Source organism: Ranitomeya imitator, chromosome 2, assembly GCF_032444005.1.
Source record: "Ranitomeya imitator isolate aRanImi1 chromosome 2, aRanImi1.pri, whole genome shotgun sequence".
In the NCBI taxonomy this organism is placed as follows: domain Eukaryota; kingdom Metazoa; phylum Chordata; class Amphibia; order Anura; family Dendrobatidae; genus Ranitomeya; species Ranitomeya imitator.
The window spans coordinates 332,795,452-332,816,891 of record NC_091283.1 but is presented as its reverse complement, the minus strand read 5'-3'; the positions used below and the strand labels follow the sequence as shown (position 1 = coordinate 332,816,891).

General features: G+C 43.1%; 1 protein-coding gene across 1 annotated transcript in view; it reads right to left on the bottom strand.

Annotated features, from left to right (window-relative positions):
• Nucleotides 1–1,015: 1,015 nt before the first annotated feature.
• The window catches only part of LOC138663593 (zinc finger protein 419-like), a 114,519-nt gene continuing 94,094 nt past the window's right edge, over nucleotides 1,016–21,440 (bottom strand). Inside the window, exon 11 of the mRNA XM_069749853.1 lies at nucleotides 1,016–3,253. Within this exon, the coding sequence (XP_069605954.1) occupies nucleotides 2,064–3,253 (1,190 nt within the window). The 3' untranslated portion in view covers nucleotides 1,016–2,063. The remainder of the gene's footprint in view (nucleotides 3,254–21,440) is intronic.

Genomic DNA, 21,440 nt, shown 5'->3' with positions numbered 1-21,440 from the left:
CATCATTAAGACTGAATTTATCTGTGTTTGATTAAAAAATATCCGCATTATATAAGGCATCCATCTTGTCATTGAAGTTTGGAATGTCTTTTACAATTTTTATTAACTGATCGTGTATTTTCAGATTAATGCGTGCCGCTCTGACATGGAATTTTTCCGTTGTAGTTCATCTGCCTGTAAATCTTCTACTGAAACATCTGGATCTTGTGTGTCTGGTACATAGGATGTGGCGGCATTGTCTTTGTTTGATCGTGTAAGAACAAAAGCCTTTTATATATCTTGGTGCAATTTGGACAATAATTCTGTTTGTGGATAAATTTGATCTTCCAATTGTTTATTATGTTCTGACAATATCAAACAATGTCGACAATCGAAGTAATCCCTGTCAGACTCTTGTGCCACCTTGTGTGTCAGTATGACCAATGTCTTGTGTGATAGTACATGCTTTATGTGTTTGTGTTTCAGTTTGCATGACATTTTGAAGCTTTCTCTGTAACTTTTTTTTACTGAGAAAAACCACTTATCAATTTTAAGATTCTCTGCTTCACATTGGCTATACAAACTAGACCATAATTGTGAATCTGTATGGCTATGAACAAACTTAAACTATATTCTACTTTTCTTAGAATAATCATGAATAAAATCCATTTTCTCACCTATGGAATGTCTTTTCCTCTCCTGGATTGATCCAACCGTCAATGGATGGTCCTCTGTGTCTTTACTAAAATCCTCGGACCTCCATCTGGATGGGACACATGCAGCTCTTTATGGTTGGAGACACGAATACTCACTGTCTGTAGGCTCTGTCTGATCCTTGCGATGTGAAATAGTGGAATTCCTGCGCCTTGACAACAGGTGTTTAGCAGAGCTCTCCTCCCCGTGTGCAAGGGAAACGAATCCACACAAAATAGCGCACAAATCAGATTTGGCTGGGCTCGCCAAAATGTTAGAAAAAATAACACTTTCTTACTTTTATTTAAGTAAGGGCACGGTGAAGATAGAAAGGAAAGCAATATTGAATTGTGTGGATAAATCTTGTTTAATGTTTATTCAAAAAGTGATTACAAAAATGAAGAAAAGTAAGTTCATAGCACCCAAAAATAAGTATTCGATTATAAAAGAGAAAACAAGCATTCAGTGGTTCTTACATATGGTCTTGAAGTTGATGTGGTCCGAGTTGGAGATTCTCAAACTATGAGAGATCTGTCTGAACAGGAGTTAGGTCGGCTTATATACTATTTTGACCCATAGCCTTACATTGGTTTCTATTTTTCTTGTCTCATAACCACATAAGGTGATCTACCACTATGTTCGTAGTCTCTACCATATTAGAACACTAGTAACTTGCCAAATATGCATATTAGTTTTTTGTACATTACCTCATTTTGAAATACTTAAGCATATAGCCTGTGTCCTTTAAGAACAAGTGCCTATCTCCAAATAGCCACATATTGACAGTTCTGACAAAAGCCTTATAGTTCTGACAGAGAACAGATCTATAGACTCAAATCCTCAGAATAACTCAGTCCCTCACTATCCAGAGTATCTATTTGCTAGTTAGAACCTGCATATATTAACTAATCTATAATTTTTTTTTATTATTGAAATACGAATATATTTCACAGTGGCTTACCCTTCTTTTGGAGTGTGTCAATGACTGCTTTCTAGACATCTGTCCAGTCAACAGTCTTCATCATGATTGTGGAGACTAAGTCTGAAACAGACTAAGGGGCCTTTTTTTAAATGTTTAGGAAGCCTTTGCAGGTGTTTTTATTCTAATTTACTGACAATGACTTTGGGGTTTTCATTGGTTGTAGGATATAGTCATCAACAGAAATAAACACTTGAGATAGATCACTCTGTAATGACTCTATATAATATAAGAGTTTGACTTATTGCATTGAAAAACTTAAATAAATTACATTTTTGATAATATTCTAATTTAGTGAGAAGCACTTGATGGGACTATGTAAAAACAATTAAGAACATAAAAAAAGCTTCTCCCCTGTGTGAATTCTTTGGTGGCTAGAAAGAGATGGCTTCTTCACAAAACATTTTCCACATTATAAACATGAAAATGGCTTCTCCCCTGTGTGAGTTCTTAGGTGGGTAACAAGATAACATTTCTGTTTAAAACATTTCCCACATTCTGAACAGGAAAAAGGCTTCACCCCTGTGTGATTTTTTTGGTGGGTAACAAGATTCGATTTCTGATTAAAACATTTCCCACATTCTGAACAGGAAAAAGGCTTCTCCCCTGTGTGGGTTTTCTGGTGGCTAACAAGATGTTGTTTATGGCTAAAACATTTCCCACATTCTGGACAGGAAAAAGGCTTCTCCCCTGTGTGGGTTTTCTGGTGGGTAACAAGATTCGCTTTCTGGTTAAAACATTTCCAACATTCTGAACAGGAAAAAGGCTTCTCGCCTGTGTGGATTTTCTGGTGGGTAACAAGATTCGCTTTCACGTTAAAACATTTCCCACATTCTGAACAGGAAAAAGGCTTCTCCCCTGTGTGGGTTATCTGGTGGCTAACAAGATGCCTTATGTGGTTAAAACATTTCCCACATTCTGAACAGGAAAAAGGCTTCTCCCGTGTGTGGGTTTTCTGGTGAGTAACAAGATGCGCTTTGTGGATAAAACATTTCCCACACTCTGAACAGGAAAAAGGCTTTTCCCCTGTGTGAGATCTATGATGTCTGTTAAGACCTGATTTATCTAGAAAACATTTCCCACATTCTGAACAGGAAAAAGGCTTCTCTCCTGTGTGAGTTCTTTGGTGAGTAACAAGCTGCCCTTTCCGAATAAAATATTTTCCACATTCTGAACATGAAAATGGCTTCTCCCCTGTGTGAATTCTCTGGTGACTGACAAAATCTGATTTCTGGTTAAAACATCTCCCACACTTGGAACAAGAAAATCTATTGTCTGCTTTGTGAAGGATTTGTTGTTTGATAAAGGACTTTTCAAGGGGAAAACTATTTTCATATTCTGAAAATGAAAAGGTCTTCATTGCTTTAGGAGAAGTTCGTTTTTTAATGCTTATTTTGTGACTTTGATTTTCCTTAGTAGTCAGTAATGAATCAGAAGACAGGACCTGTTCCAAAGGATCGGATGATTGATCTTTGCTGTGAAGGGATGATGGTATATCTGGAGTAATGGCATTCCCTTCAATTGTATCCTGTGGTATCTCAAGATCATCTGATTTAAACATTGAAGATGTCAGCTGTCCTGCTGATCTCCTGGTACACTCATCTGACAAGAATAAAACCAATTATTATTTTAGAATAAAATATCCTTTAATTCTATATTTGTGAACATTTCTACTTAAACGGTCTGTAAAAATGTCAAGTTATGCAAAATTATTGAATTATTCACCAAGACAATGACAGTTTACAGTTTACTAGACTGTGCTCAAACCACATTAAGCATCCATGCTTTTGGCATTACTATAGTGAGAAGAAACCACTTATTTTACGGCATGTGTATCTCCCAGAGCACAATCTGGGCACTATGTGTTGGGTAATAACTTGGGATATTTGCAATTTTCACTTTCCAACATTCACTGCGCGTGCTCATATCTGGAAACTGCCAGTGGAGTCAAAATAGTCACTATTCCTATAGATTAATTCATTGAGTGTTATAATTAACAAAATGGAGTCACTTTAAAGGGATTTCATCTGCTCTGATTTTCTGCAATTTTGTCATATTAGGGATGCTGCAAATGGTGCGCCCCATCTCCTCTGGGATCTGCTCCTGCAACGTCTGCTTCGGACACCAGACGCGGCCTTACTCATTCTGCAGGTGATGCTGGTAACAGAGGTGGGGTTGGAACCAGAATCTCTGGGCGGTACAGACTCTGCCCAGCCACTTAGATTAGGGAGCCTGTCATCTGTAGTACCATCCAGTCTGGCAGTATGGGTATGTGTGCTGTCAGCCGCAGTAATCTGCTCCCTGTTTTAGCCAATTGGAAACCACCATACCTTTTTTAATCAGATAAATTTGTATTAACCATAACAAGATTTACAACAAATCACATGTTCATACTCATTTTATGTTTTACATTAAATTAACCCCCCCCCCCCGATGGAGACCATATCAGGAGATCAGGAGCAAACAATAATTCGTCCATAGTTGACAATATCAAACAGAGTTCCAGCTTACCATAAGTTCCACTCTATAATACTATATATATATATATATATATATATATATATATATATATACACACATACATACACACACACACTGGTATAGCATTAATTAATCCCATCCTATGGAAGAAATCCAGCTTGTCTCTCCTGGTCTAAATACTTTTCACAGATTCAATTATGTGGTTCGTTTGAGCAATGAATTCACATCTGGCCGGAGGCTCCTCTCTGATCCAATATATTGCAATCAGTTTCCTTGCAATAAACAACTTTGCAATTACAATTTTAGTTGTATTGTCAGTTAAAGTTTCCTCCACATACCCTAACATACATATCAACGGATCCCTAGGGATAACGCACCCGTACACCACTCCAACGCAGTTCAACACTACAATCCAAAAGGATTACAATCTGGGACAATGCCAAAGCATATGCAATATGTCAGCCTGAGATTGTGAACACCTTGGGCAATCAGAGTTGGACTTCGAAAGCACCACACCTTACTAAAGCTTGAAGCATATTGCCAGAATCTGCCAGATACAGCCTTGATCTCCTGTAGTTCAGTCCTCTGTGCTCAGCTCCCGGCTTGTGTATTTGTTTCCTGTTGTGACCTCGGCCTGTTTACTGGCTGCTCTTATGTCTCCTGAGTTAGTATTTTCTCTGGCCTTGTAGTTCTGACATGGTTATCTGTCTATTCTTCTTCCCATCTTACTCCACAGAACAGCAGATAACACTGTGCCCAAGCCTAGGGGTCTCTGTGTAATGGTACCTTCACACTGAACAACTTAACAACGATATCGCTAGCGATCCGTGACGTTACAGCGTCCTGGATAGCGATATCGTTGTGTTTGACGCGCAGCAGCGATCTGGATCCTGCTGTGACATCGTTGGTCGGAGCAGAAAGGCCAGAACTTTATTTTGTCGCTGGATCTCCCGCAGACATCGCTGAATCGGCGTGTGTGACGCCGATTCAGCGATGTCTTCAATGGTAACCAGGGTAAACATCGGGTTACTAAGTGCAGGGCCGCGCTCAGTAACCCGATATTTACCCTGGTTACCAGTGTAAATGTAAAAAAAAACAAACACTACATACTTACATTCCGGTGTCTGTCGCGTCCCCCGGCGTTCTGCTTCCCTGCACTGTGTCAGCGCCGGCTGGCTGTAAAGCAGAGCACAGCGGTGACGTCACCACTCTGCTTTACGGCCGGCGCTTACAGTGCAGAGAAGCAGAACGCCGGGGGACGCGACAGACACCGGAATGTAAGTATGTAGTGTTTGTTTTTTTTACATTTACACTGGTAACCAGGGTAAACATCGGGTTACTAAGCGTGGCCCTGCGCTTAGTAACCCGATGTTTACCCTGGTTGCTCGGGGACTTCGGAATCGTGTGACAGCTCTCCAGCGACCACACAGCGACGCTGCAGCGATCGGCATCGTTGTCTAGATCGCTGCAGCGTCGCTAAATGTGACGGTACCTTAAGTCCAAATCCATGTAGAGGGGTTAAAGAAGGATGATGGACAAAACTGACTATAGACAATAACACATCTACTGAAATAATCAAGCTGAACAATCATCCTCAGGAAAGAAAAAAAAGAGTAGTGGTGAAACTTCTCTGGAGTAATTGGTGTATGGGACTCGATGGCTCTAAGCAATATAAACTATCGTAAGGACCAATATTTTCTGTCACATGAATGTCAAGAAGAAATAGACATTTCAATAGAACTTTTTATAATACTGCAGAGCTGAGTGATCTTAAAATTTGATCTCAGGCATTTGGAAGAGGAAATTGAAACCTTTTTTAAACACTACCAGGGAGTTTACAGACTCAGATAAGTGAGACAGGCCGATCCCACCACAATCAAACTATCATAAAAAATGAACTTGCAAGAAAAAATATATGATACATCCTCAACAACAACATACCGTATATACTCGAGTATAAGCCGACCCGAGTATAAGCCGACCCCCCTAATTTTGCCACAAAAAACTGGGAAAACTTATTGACTCGAGTATAAGCCTAGGGTGGAAATGTAGCATTTACCGGTGAATTTCAAAAATAAAAATAGATCATTATTTCCCCATAGCTGTGCCATATAGTGCTCTGCACCGTTCATATTTCCCCATAAATGCTGCACAGATGCCCCATATAGTGCTGTGTGCCGTTCATACTGCCCCATAGATGCTGCACAGATGCCCCATATAGTGCTGTGTGCCGTTCATACTGCCCCCATAGATGCTGCACAGATGCCCCATATAGTGCTGTGTGCCGTTCATACTGCCCCCATATAGTGCTGTGTGCCGTTCATACTGCCCCCATAGATGCTGCACAGATGCCTCATATAGTGCTGTGTGCCGTTCATACTGCCCCCATATAGTGCTGTGTGCCGTTCATACTGCCCCCATATAGTGCTGTGTGCCGTTCATACTGCCCCCATATAGTGCTGTGTGCCGTTCATACTGCCCCCATATAGTGCTGTGTGCCGTTCATACTGCCCCCATAGATGCTGCACATAAATCTGTGCTGCCGCTGCTGCTGCTGCTGCTGCAATAAAAAAAAAAAAACCACATACTCACCTCCCTTGATTGCAGCTCCCAGCGTCCGGTCCCGGCGCCTCCATCTTCCCGGCGTCTCTGCTCTGACTGATCAGGCAGAGGGCGCCGCGCACACTATATGCGTCATCGCGCCCTCTGCCTGAACAGTCAGAGCGCAGACGCCGGGAAGATGGAGGCGCCGGGAAGATGGAGCGACGCCCGGCGGCTGGAACGCGGACAGGTGAATATAACATACTTACCTAGTCCCAGCGATCCTCGCGCTGTCCCTGCCTTCCTCCCCGTCTTCTGTGCTGCAGCATCTTCCTGTCAGCGGTCACCGGCACCGCTGATTAGAGAAATGAATAGGCGGCTCCGCCCCTATGGGAGGTGGAGCCGCTTATTCATATCTCTAATGAGTGGTCCCACGTGACCGCTGAAGAGGGGAAGACGCTGCAGCACAGAAGACGGGGAGGAAGGCAGGGACAGCGCGAGGATCGCTGGGACTAGGTAAGTATACCTCAGCGCCCTCTCGCCCTCACCCGCCGACCCCACCACTACCGTGACTCGAGTATAAGCCGAGGGGGGCACTTTCAGCCCAAAAATTTGGGCTGAAAATCTCGGCTTATACTCGAGTATATACGGTATATATGAGGGGAGAACTCAGACACTAAACTGGAGTTGCACTCATTTATGGTGGACCATTGGGGCTACTATGAGTCCAGACCAGAAGAGTAGAGAAAGTATTAGTGTCCTCATTTCAGGAGAGATTACTGCACAATCTGAATTATTTAAGATTGAATACATAATGTCATTTATGACGTGGAGTGAATTCATGAAACTAGGGCTCGAGCCAAGACATCTCCTGCAGGTGTGAATAAATGTACAGTGGGTACGGAAAGTATTCAGACCCATTTAAATTTTTCACTCTTTGTTTCATTGCAGCCATTTGGTAAATTCAAAAAAGTTCATTTTTTTCTCATTAACACTCTGCACCCCATCTTGACTGGAAAAAAACAGAAATATAGAAATTTTAGCAAATTTAATAAAAAAGAAAAATTCATATCACATGGTCATAAGTCTTCAGACCCATTGCTCAGACACTCATATTTAAGTTACATGCTGTCCATTTCCTTGTGATCCTCCTTGAGATGGTTCTACTCCTTCATTGGAGGCCAGCTGTGTTTAAGTTACCCCCGAAGTCTTTTTCAGTTTTGCATTTTCGTTTTTCGCTCCCCTCCTTCCCAGAGCCATAACTTTTTTATTTTTCAATATGGCCATGTGAGGGCTTGATTTTTTGCGGGACAAGTTGTGAATATGAACGACACCATTGGTTTTACCATGTGGTATACTAGAAAACAAGAAAAAAATTCCAAGTGTGGTGAAATTGCAAAAAAAAGTGCAATCTCACACTTGTTATTTGTTTGACTTTTTTACTAGGTTCACTAAATGCTGAAACTGAAACTATCTAAGTGGTGAAACAATATTCCAAATTTTGTTGAATAAAAACAAAATTGCGCCATTTTCTGATACCTGTAGCATCTCCATTTTTCGTGTTCTTCGGTTAGGTGAGGGCTTACTTTTTGTGCGCTGATATTTTTAATTATACCATTTTGGTGCAGATACGTTCTTTTGATCTCCCATTATTGCATTTTAATGCAATGAAGTGGTGACCAAACAAACGTAATTCTGGCGTTTTTATGTTTTTTCTCGCTACGCCGTTTAGCAATCAGGTTAATCCTTTTTTTTATCGATAGATAGATTTATCGATAGATTGATTTTTATTGTTTTATTTTGAATGGGGAGAAAGGGAGGGCAATTTGCACTTAGATTTTTTAATTTTTATATTTTTAAAACTTTTTTGTTTTACTTTCGGCATGCTATAAGCTGCCACAACTCTATCGGCTCTGCTACATACAGGCGATGTTCAGATCGCCTCTATATAGCAGATTTACTCACTTGCTATGAGCGCTGACCACTGGGTGGCGCTCACAGGAAGCCGGAACTGACAACCATAGAGGTTTCCAGGAGGTTGTCATGCAAACACACCGGTGACCCGCAATCATGTGACAGGGGTCACCGGCGTGCATATTTCTGGCGCCATTTACAAAAGTGAAATTTAAATGCCACTGTCAGAGTTTGACAGTGGCATTCAATTTGTTAATAGGCGCGGGTATATCTCGATTCCACCTGGAAAGGCACACACCTGTCTTTATAAGACCTCACAGCTCACAGTGCATGTCAGACCAAATGAGAATCATGAGGTCAAAAGGAACTGGCCAAGGAGCTCAGAGAAAGAATTGTGGCAATGCATAGATCTGGCCAAGGTTACAACAGAATTTCTGCAGTACTCAAGGTTCCTAAGAGCACACTGGCCTCAATAATCCTTAAATGGAAGAAGATTGGGACCACCAGAAGTCTTCCTAGACCTGGCCGTCCAGCCAAACTGAGCAATAGTGGGAGAAGAGCCTTGGTGAGAGAGGTAAAGAAGAACCCCAGGATCAAGGTGGCTGAGCTCCAGCGATGCATTAGGGAGATGGGAGAAAGTTCTACAAAGTCAACTATCACTGCAGCCCTCCACCAGTCGGGCCTTTATGGCAGAGTGGCCCGACGGAAGCTTCTCCTCAGTGTAAGAATATGAAAGCCCGCATAGAGTTTGCTAGAAAAAAAAACACAAGAAGGGCTCCCAGTCTACAATCCCATCAGTGAAACATGGTGGTGGCAGCATCATGCTATGGGGTGTTTTTCAGCTGCAGGGACAGGATGACTGGTTGCAACTGAAGGAAGCATGAATGCGGCCAAGTACAGAGATATTCTGGACGAAAACCTCTTCCAGAGTGCTCTGAACCTCAGACTGGGCCAAAGGTTCACCTTCCAACAAGACAATGAACCTAAGCACACAGCTAAAATAACAAAGGAGTGGCTTCAGAACAACTCTGTGACCATTCTTGACTGGCTCAGCCAGAGCCCTGACCTAAACCCAATTGAGCATCTCTAGAGAGACCTGAAAATGGCTGTCCACTAACATTCACCATCCAACCTGACGGAACTGGAGAGGATCTGCAAGGAGGAATGGCAGATGATCCCCAAATCCAGGTGTGAAAAACTTGTTGCATCATTCTCAAGAAGACTCATGGCTGTACTAGCTCCAAAGGGTGCTTCTACTCAATACTGAGGAAAGGGTCTGAACACTTATGACCATGTGATATTTCAGTTTTTCTTATTTTAATAAATTTGCAAAAATTACTACATTTCTGTTTTTTTTCAGTCAACATGGGGTGCATGAGTGTGCATTAATGAGAAAAAAGAATGACTTTTTTGAATTTACCAAATGGCTGCAATGAAACAAGGAGTGAAAAATTTAAAGGGGCCTGAATACTTTCTGTACCCACTTTGATGCAGTGACCCATGCTGCAGCTAGGGGGCGCTGTATGTGATCCTCAGGATGCGCATGGAGGTTTATCTGTGATTATGATGGTGAAACGGTGACCGGTAGGATTGTAAATGGCCGGTATCTGTCGCAGACGGAGTCTGCGCTGTAAGCCTGAAGTAATGTTGTTGTTCTGGGACCTGTAGTCCCACGAGTATTTGCATAGTCGTAAAGGGAGGCTTGCAAGGTTATTTGGAGAGCTGGGCGGGTCTGGCTAACCACACATACCACCCAACTATGGGAGTGGTTACAACTACATAATGTGACCATAGTGTGGTCAAATGGTCTTTGTGGGGGAGAGTGTGTGTGGACCGGATCCCTGAAAAGCGCACAGAGGCCGTGGACCTGAAGACTTGTGTGTTGGGAGATCCTGGGATTAGGATCGGATCCCTGAATAGCGCACTGAAAGGCCTGTGTTGGAAGATCCTGGGAGTAGAACTTCCTGAAGAGCACCTGGAAAGGCATGTATGCAGAGTCTGTGATGGCACTGCATTGGGGGAGCTACGGCCCATCTGAGGATCTGGACTGTCAGGTGGCCTGGTGAGCAAGGCATGGTCTGGGATGGTGATCCCAGTTCGGCAGCTTCCCTGGGAGAGGACTGACAGGAGTCAGCGTGTGGAGCAGGAGCTCCTGGAAGGTAACCCAGAGTATGGGGAACTGTGTGCACTGACAAGGGGTCAGTTAATGAACTGTGCAATCACCCATGGTAACTGGATGGAGTAAGGTCCAGCATGTGTAGTGTCTGCAACCTAATGTCATGCTATGAAGTATCAGAGTTAAAATGTATATAATGAACTATGTGTTAGCTCTGTGATGTGCAACATGGCCTTCGGTGCGGTTTATGATGCCTAAATAAACCGCATGGACTGTTTTTGTGAGAAAAACGTGCATGTGTGACTGAATCCTGTTGCTAAGCGAATATCTCCCAACACATGCAGTAAGCGCTATCTTACACCACTGTATATTACAGCCATCAGCCACACACAACTTAAGAGATATATCACGGCAAAGGTGTACTGTATATTATGTAGTTTATCACAATCTTGTATGAACTTAGGCGATTTTATAAGAAATTGAAAAGTCAGGATAAAGGGAAACTCTGTTATTGTACAGAAATTCACACTTGGCCGCACTACACATTTAATGTTGTCAATTATAAAAGTGAAGATTGGCCAGAAAGACTGGACCTGGTCTAGTGGGAACCATATGAGCACATTCAGCAGCACAAAAGGGGGAGAAGGTGGATTCATCCAATATCAGGGATCTAAAAATGACCCAAGCGATCCATAATAAAATGAACAGCCATAGACATAATATTAGGAAAGGTGTAATCTGTCACAGTCTGTTTAGGCATTTCGTTTTAGAATATAAACGAGATCCCACCAGTTTAAGGCCGGGGTCACACTAGAGAGTTATACGGACGTATGAGATATGTAAAAACAACGCATTCGACACAGACCAATGTTTCTCTATGGGGCAGCTCCCATCAGCCGTATATATTTCGCGGGCGTATTTTACGGGCTGAGAAAATCGCAGCATGCTGCGATTGTAGCATATTCCTTCAAAAATCACCAATGAAAGTCTATGGGGGCGAGAAAAATACGGATTACACATGGACCATCAGTGTGACTTTCGAGAAATATGCAGAGGTGTTCTATAGAAAAGCCGGCAATTCAGTGCGGTGTACAGTAAAATCACACTGACAGGTTAGAAAAGAATAGATAGAATTTACTAGAGAGAGTACAAAGGAGGGCAACAAAATTAATAAAGGGGATGGGAGAACTACAATACCCAGATAGATTAGCGAAATTAGGATTATTTAGTCTAGAAAAAAGACGACTGAGGGGCGATCTAATAACCATGTATAAGTATATAAGGGGACAATACAAATATCTCGCTGAGGATCTGTTTATACCAAGGAAGGTGACGGGCACAAGGGGGCATTCTTTGCGTCTGGAGGAGAGAAGGTTTTTCCACCAACATAGAAGAGGATTCTTTACTGTTAGAGCAGTGAGAATCTGGAATTGCTTGCCTGAGGAGGTGGTGATGGCGAACTCAGTCGAGGGGTTCAAGAGAGGCCTGGATGTCTTCCTGGAGCAGAACAATATTGTATCATACAATTATTAGGTTCTGTAGAAGGACGTAGATCTGGGGATTTATTATGATGGAATATAGGCTGAACTGGATGGACAAATGTCTTTTTTCGGCCTTACTAACTATGTTACTATGTTACTGCACCTTCCTATGTGAAGGATACTAGTGATTTCATTAGGTCCTTGGAGGGTGTGCAGGTCGGGGATACCACATGGTTGGTGTCATTTGATGTCACATCTTTATACACCTCCATCGAGCATGCCAGGGGGTTGTCTGCTGTCGGTGTGGCGCTGGCCGGCTCCGACATGGCCCCGGACTGTGCACGGTTCGCCCTGGCGCTGCTGGAGTTCATTCTCGAGAGGAACTTTTTTCTCTTTGGGGATGATTTCTTCCTGCAGCACCGCAGGACAGCCATGGGGTCCAATGTGGCCCCTACATATGCAAACATCTATATGGCTGTCCTGGAGGGCGAACACGTGTACAAGTTGCAGTTTTGGGGCCGTGTTAGGGGCTGGCGGCGCTACATCGACGACATCTTCCTGGTTTGGGATGGTGACTATGATGAGCTCGTACAATTCTACCTTTTTTTGAATAATATCTACCCTGGGTTGGGTTTCACGATGGAGTGCTCTCAGACCAGGATGCAATTTCTGGATACATGCGTCTATAAGAGTGAAGGGTTTTTATATACTGACCTATTTGTCAAAAAGACAGACAGGAATAATGTTTTACATTTTTCCAGTGAACATCCACGGAGAATGGTGGAGTCCCTCCCATGGAGCCAACTCCTTAGAGTCAGGAGGATTGTCTCGAGTGACTCTCTTATAGATTTGAGGCTTAAAGGGAGGGTGCCGTGATTTTAGTTTTTGTATTAATAATTATTGATTATATAATCAATTATTTTTAATACAAAAGTAAATGTAGTACTTTAATACTTTTTTATTTATTCATTTTTACTTTTGCCACTGGAGGCCGCCATTTTCATTAGTGTGGGTGTAAGTGTCTGGGCACGACACTTGCACACCTCACTTACGGCAGCCATGGGCATAGGAGCCAACAGTCGGGCTCCAACCGCTCCTCCTGCCTCTCAGCTGTGACTTGGGCACGCCCACTGGGCTGCTAGGTCACAGCTGTGAGAGGAGATCGCGGCCATTTTGTTTTTTTCCTCTGTCATCGCACACACAGCTCAGTGTGTGCGATCATAGCAGGAGCTGCCAGAGAGAAGCTGCTGCTGGGAAGAGAGGTTCGGGGTGAGTATCTGCAGCCAGGAGCTGTGATTGCAGCCTGTACTTAGTATTACAGCACAGGCTGCAATCACTGCTCACTGCCGTTCAGAGCAGAGCAGGGAGATCGTCACACTGCTCTGCCCTGAACATGACTCAGCACTTCCTGGGAGAGGACTGAAGGTAAGTACAGAGTTTTTATTTTCTTATGCATCTACCACTGCTACCTGTCCCTATATACCACTGCTACCTGCCCCTATATACCACTGCTACTAGCCCCTATATACCACTGCTACCTGCTCCTATATACCACTGCTACCTGCTCCTATATACCACTGCTACCAGCCCTTATATACCACTGCTACTAGCCCCTATATACCACTGCTACCAGCCCTTATATACCACTGCTACTAGCCCCTATATACCACTGCTACTAGCCCCTATATACCACTGCTACTAGCCCCTATATACCACTGCTACCTGCTCCTATATACCACTGCTACCTGCCCCTATATACCACTGCTACTAGCCACTATATACCACTGCTACCAGCCACTATATACCACTGCTACTAGCCCCTATATACCACTGCTACTAGCCCCTATATACCACTGCTACTAGCCCCTATATACCACTGCTACTAGCCCCTATATACCACTGCTACTAGCCCTTATATACCACTGCTACTAGCTCCTATATACCACTGCTACCTGCCCCTATATACCACTGCTACCTGCCCCTATATACCACTGCTACTAGCCCCTATATACCACTGCTACCAGCCACTATATACCACTGCTACTAGCCCCTATATACCACTGCTACTAGCCCCTATATACCACTGCTACCTGCTCCTATATACCACTGCTACCTGCCCCTATATACCACTGCTACTAGCCCCTATATACCACTGCTACCAGCCACTATATACCACTGCTACCAGCCCCTATATACCACTGCTACTAGCCCCTATATACCACTGCTACTAGCCCCTATATACCACTGCTACTAGCCCCTATATACCACTGCTACTAGCCCCTGTATACCACCGCTACCTGCCTCTGTATACCACCGCTACCTGCCTCTGTATACCACCGCTACCTGCCTCTGTATACCACCTACCACTGCTGCCTGCCTCTATATACCATCTACCACTGCTGCCTGTCTCTATATACCATCTACCACTGCTGCCTGCCTCTATATACCATCTACCACTGCTGCCTGCCTCTATATACCATCTACGACTGCTGCCTGCCTCTATATACCACCTACCACTGCTGCCTGCCTCTATATACCATCTACGACTGCTGCCTGCCTCTATATACCACCTATCACTGCTGCCTGCCTCTATATACCATCTACCACTGCTGCCTGCCTCTATATACCATCTACGACTGCTGCCTGCCTCTATATACCATCTACCACTGCTGCCTGCCTCTATATACCATCTACCACTGCTACCTCTGTCCTGTGTAGCTAATCTAGTCCTGTGTAGCTAATCCTGTCCTGTGTACAGTATCACACAAGATAGGATTAGATACACGGCGCAGCACAGTATCACACAGGACAGGATTAGATACACGGCTCAGCAGCCAGTATCTAATCCTCTCCTATGCACTCCTCTCCCCCCTGCGTGTCTTTCCCCATTGTGGTTTATTATTTTTGTTGTGGGAGATGAGGGAGTTGAGGATTATGCGTTCGGTATGGTATAAAAAAGATTAATAAAGGACTTTATTCTGGCCGAGTCTTTATTTACAATACATGTGAGATCTATGTGGCGGCATTATGGGTGATCTATATGGCGGTATTATGTGAGAAGCATATGGTGGTATGTGAGAACACTGGCGGTATTATGTGTGATCTATATGGCGGTATGTGAGAACACTGGCGGTATTATGTGTGATCTATATGGTGGTATGTGAGAACACTGGCGGTATTATGTGTGATCTATATGGCGGTATGTGAGAACACTGGTGGTATTATGTGTGATCTATATGGCGGTATGTGAGAACACTGGCGGTATTATGTGTGATCTATATGGCGGTATGTGAGAACACTGGCAGTATTATGTGTGATCTATATGGTGGTATTATGTGAGAACTGTATGACAGTATTGTGTGATCTATTTGATAGTATTGTGTGTGATCTATATGGCGGTATTATGTGAGAACACTATGGCAGTATTATCTTCAGAAAGCGGACCCATTCTATGGTGGTTCTGGCTGAGCACCTGCACGCGGGTCTGGGGTAATAGAGGGTAAAGCATGACCTCCAGTTAGGTGCAGTCAGGGCTGGTGAGGCAGCTGAAGAGAGGGGTCTCATTTTTATCGTTACTATATGGCTACATTTCCTTCCCAGCGTCACCCCGGACTGCGCCTGTCGCCTCGCTTTCACACATTGCCAGGACAGGATGGAGAAGACAGGATCTGAGGAGGGGAATGGGGTCTGTATGCAAAGTCTGGATCAGACCAGGCCATCAATCCGCAGAAATGTTTCCTGGATTTCTGTGGAGCAGACGGTCCATTCATGTGTATAAAAGACAGCGCTCTATGTACAATCCCTGGCTGCTCCGCGCACCAAACAGGGGGCCCTATAGACCAGCACACTGCTCTCCTGAAATACTCTGTGCTGCTGTCACCCTGCTCCCTCCACCACATATCTCCCAGAATCCTTTTGCTGCCTGCCATCCTTGGTGACTGTCTACTTGTCAGTATAAGGCTGCCTTCACACTATCATTATTTGGTCAGTATTTTACCTCAGTATTTGTAGCCAAAACCAGGAGTGGGTGATAAATGCAGAAGTGGTGCATATGTTTCTATTATACTTTTCCTCTATTTGTTCCACTCCTGGTTTTGGCTACAAATACTGAGGTAAAATACTGACCAAATACTGATAGTGTGACGGCAGCCATACTCTGCAGTCACCAACAAAATGGCTGCTCATTTGGTTCCTGAATATCATCCTCTCTAATCCCTTAGCAAACACCCATAAGGAGAGGAGAGGAGACATCACACACGTCAGCAGACTCCGCCCATAATTACTGCAGTGCAGTAATGTGAGCTATTTGTACACTAGGTTTTTCTGAAATTTCAGCAGCTGCTCCCCCTAGTGTTGAAAAGTGGAAATTCCAAAACTTTTCAAATTATTTTTCATATTTTACTAAATTATAAACAAATGATAATATTTTTTAAGAAAATGTAATCATTAATTCTTTACATTTTTACAATTTCTGAAAAAAAAATTTTTTTGATGGCACCTTCCCTTTAATGAGATGTGCCAAAAATTTCTGGCGAGAGGATATCCTAAGGAGGACCTGGATACATTCAAAATTAAAGCATTGTCTAAAGGAAGAGGTGAGCTCCTTACTCCCAAGGTTGCTATAGAATCTGATAAGAGGATACCATTTGTGACAGCATTTAATGGTTTGAGTGGCCAGATCTCGGATGTGATTCGAAGGCTCTGGTCACTTTTGGGTAGGGGACATGACAATGTGAGTGAGTTTCAGTCGCCCCCACTATTCTCATATAGGAGAAATAGAAATCTGAAGGACGAGTTGGTGGTGTCTGATGTGGGCAGCTCAAGGAGGGATCCGCAGACTACTTTAAGCCGTCCGAGCCTGGGTAATTTTCCCTGTCTCGGATGTGCAAGCTGCAATAACTTAATCAAAGGGGCATGTTTTTATCATCCCCACACTGGAAAAAAAGTATATGATACGGAAACGATATACATGCAGAAGTAGTTTTGTGGTCTACATCCTTAGCTGCCCGTGTGGTCTCTACTATGTAGGGGAGACCACAATGGAGGTCAAAGCGAGAATTTCAAAGCATAAAAGTACTATTAGAACAAATTTGATTGACCTTCCAGTACCTAGGTACTTCCATGAGTTCGGGCACTCGGTTAATCAGCTCAGATACCGAGTCATTGATGATGTACCTATGCCAAGACGGGGTGGCGATCGGGTTTCCCTTCTGAAGAGAAAAGAATTGAAATGGATCTATGAGCTTGATACTCTTTCTGCAAAAGGTTTAAATATTGATTATCAACAAATTTGTCTCCTGTAAGGTCCTTTTGGGCCTTTGTGGTACCTTATCGGTGTATTATTGTTTTTAATTCTATTATATACTATTTATTTTTGTTAGGGGTGGTCTCATTAACAGTTGCCTTTTAGATCTGTCCTATATATACAAATGTAGCCTCTGGATCAATTTGATCTGAATAGAATGTGGCTGTTCGCCTGATATCTACCTTAATCCGTTTTTTATAAATTGTGATTTTTTCCCCCTTCTTTTCCCCTTTTTATGCTTGGATGTATTTTTTCCAGGATAAAAAAATATATATGTCTATGGAGTTAATGTGCCTGCTCTCGTCAGATCGCAAATGCTAAGCAGCTTGAGGCTGGGCAAGTACCAGCATGGGAGACGGGCTGGGAATCCCTGGTACCAAAGGTGTTTGTAATGTATGTATGTCCTTGCAAGGAGTTTGATACGGACTGAGTTTAGGTTATCATGATGGTTTGTTTTTTTCTGTATATGTTGTCTCTCATTACAGGCCCATATGAAAAGATGTAAATATTTAAAATAACGGATCACATAATATAGGAATAGTCGATATTGGGGATAAATATATAAGGTGTCCAGTGGAGAAATGTCATATTGTAAACCGTTGTATACTATGGAGCTGGAGTGGAAAAAATACTATACCTAGCTATGAGCCTGGATGTACTTTTGCGCGCTGATTGTAGCGCTATGTGACCGCTCACTGGAGCCACCTATCATGAAGAAGTCTATGGAGCATTACTGTGTCAGGTGCAGTTGCCGATTAAATAGATTCAGTGTGCTGACTATGCTGGATTCCGTCATTATAGCGCTATGTGACTGCTCACTGGAACCATCTGTCATGAAGAGATCTATGGAGAATTCCTCTGTCATGCGCAGTTGCCGACTAAATGGACTCAGTGTGCTGATTGTGCTGGAGTCCGGGACTTCGACATGCGCATATGAGCTACGGACAGGGATAATGTTACGGACATGTACAATACAATGTGCACCATTGGACAAGAGTGGGCGGTGTTTGTTTACTACTGACATGCGGACCAGCAGTCTATGAACTAGCGCGGTGAGGAGCGCTGCATGCTGGGCATATGTCGATCACATGATCTAAGATTTAGGAGCTGATTGGACTGCTCCTGTTCTGAACACGCCCACAATGCCATGACGATCGTGGATGCAGTACCCGGATTGGTGCGAGTGATATTTGTTTACATTGTGGACTTTGGGGACTTATTGGGGATTTATGAGTGTGATATAATAACGGCGAGCGATCAGAGGTAGTTGGACTATGTTAGTGGCTAGTATATATAGGGGGCTGGCAATGTGGGACTGTTTTTATATGTGTATATGTATGTTGCACTATGATGTATTTTTTCCAGGTGTATGGAGCCACACCATTGGTTGCTTGTTAATTAATGGGTTTGGCCTAAGGGTATATAATGGTGGTTGTATTGTCTTTTCACTATGCTTGAAAAAGGTCCACGGACCGAAACGTTCCAGATGGCAGTATAAATACGGGAGCTGTTTTTTCACAATTGCTGTGGTGCTGTCCTTCTCTTCATGCGCTTCTAGATAGAATAAATGTCTACACATAGAATAGGTATATATATATATATGTGTATAAGTCAGTGACAAACACACACTATATATACAGTCATGGCCAAAAGTATTGACACCCCTGCAATTCTGTCAGATAATACTCATTTTCTTCCTGAAAATGATTGCAAACACAAATTATTTGGTATTATTATCTTCATTTAATTTGTCTTAAATGAAAAAACACAAAAGAGAATGAAGCAAAATGCAAAATATTGATCATTTCACACAAAACTCCACAAATGGGCCAGACAAAAGTATTGGCACCCTCCACCTAATACTTGGTTGCACAACCTTTAGCCAAAATAACTGCAACCAACCTCTTCCGGTAACCATCAATGAGTTTCTTACAATGCTCTGCTGGAATTTTAGACCATTCTTCTTTGGCAAACTGCTCCAGGTCCCTGATATTTGAAGGGTGCTTTCTCCACACTGCCATTTTTAGATCTCTCCACAGGTGATCTATGGGATTAAGGTCTGGACTCATTGCTGGCCACCTTAGAAGTCTCCAGTGCTTTCTCTCAAACCATTTTCTAGTGCTTTTTGAAGTGTGTTTTGGGTCATTGTCCTGCTGGAAGACCCATGACCTCTGAGGGAGACCCAGATTTCTCACACTGGGCCCTACATTATGCTGCAATATTTGTTGGTAGTCTTTAGACTTCATAATGCCATGCACACGGTCAAGCAGTCCAGTGCCAGAGACAACAAAACAACCGCAAAACATCAGGGAACCTCCGCCATGTTTGACTGTAGGGACCGTGTTCTTTTCTTTGAATGCCTCTTTTTTTTCTCCTATAAACTCTATGTTGATGCCTTTGCCCAAAAAGCTCTACTTTTGTCTCATCTGACCAGAGAACATTCTTCCAAAACGTTTTAGGCTTTTTCAGGTAAGTTTTGGCAAACTCCAGCCTGGCTTTTTTATGTCTCGGGGTAAGAAGTGGGGTCTTCCTGGATCTCCTACCATACAGTCCCTTTTCATTCAGACGCCGACGGATAGTACGGGTTGATACTTTGTACCCTCGGACTGCAGGGCAGCTTGAACTTGTTTGGATGTTAGTCGAGGTTCTTTATCCAACATCTGCACAATCTTGCGTTGAAATCTCTTGTCAATTTTTCTTTTCCATCCACATCTAGGAAGGTTAGCCACAGTGCCATGGGCTTTAAACTTCTTGGCGACACTGTGCACGGTAGACACAGGAACATTCAGGTCTTTGGAGATGGACTTGTAGCCTTGAGATTGCTCATGCTTCTTCACAATTTGGTTTCTCCAGTCCTCAGACAGTTCTTTGGTCTTCTTTCTTTTCTCCATGCTCAATGTGGTACACACAAGGACACAGGACAGAGGTTGAGTCAACTTTAATCCATGTCAACTGGCTGCAAGTGGGATTTAGTTATTGCCAACACCTGTTAGGTGCCACAGGTAAGTTACAGGTGCTGTTAATTACACAAATTAGAGAAGCATCACATGATTTTTCAAACAGTGCCAATACTTTTGTCCACCCCTTTTTTATGTTTGGTGTGGAATTATATCCAATTTGGCTTTAGGACAATTCTTTTTGTGTTTTTTTCATTTAAGATAAATTAAATGAAGATAATACCTAATAATTTGTGTTTGCAATCATTTTTAGGAAGAAAATGAGTATTATCCGACAGAATTGCAGGGGTGTCAATACTTTTGGCCATGGCTGTGTGTATATATATATATATATATATATATATATATTACATACATATATATATATATATATATATATATATATATATATATATACTGTATATATATATATATATATATATATATATATATATATATATATATATATATATATATATATAGACATAATTGTCATGGCTGCCGCGACCAATCAGCGACGGCCACAGTCCAATTAGTCCCTCCCTTACTTCCCTGCACTCACTGCCCGGCGCCCGCTCCGTAATCCTCTCCACTCACCGCTCACACAGGATTAATGGCCCGCGGTGTAACGCACTCCGTTACCGCTGCTATTAACCCTGTGTGTCCCCAAGTATTTACTATTGATGCTGCCTATGCAGCATCAATAGTAAAAATATGTCATGTTAAAAATAATAAAAAACAAAAAACCTGCTATACTCACCCTCCGCCGCCTTTACCGCTCCTCGCCACGCTCCCGGGACCGCTCCATTGCAAGCGGCAGCTTCCGGTCCCGTCCCAGGGCTGGTGTGCGACAAGGACCTGCCATGTGACCGCGACGTCATCATAGGTCCTGCTCACACGAGCCTTGGGACCGCAAGCTGCCGCTTGCACTGGAGCGATCCCGGGAGCGTGGCGAGGAGCGAGAAAGGCAGCGGATGGTGAGTATAGCAGGACTTCAACGGGCTATAGGTGAGTA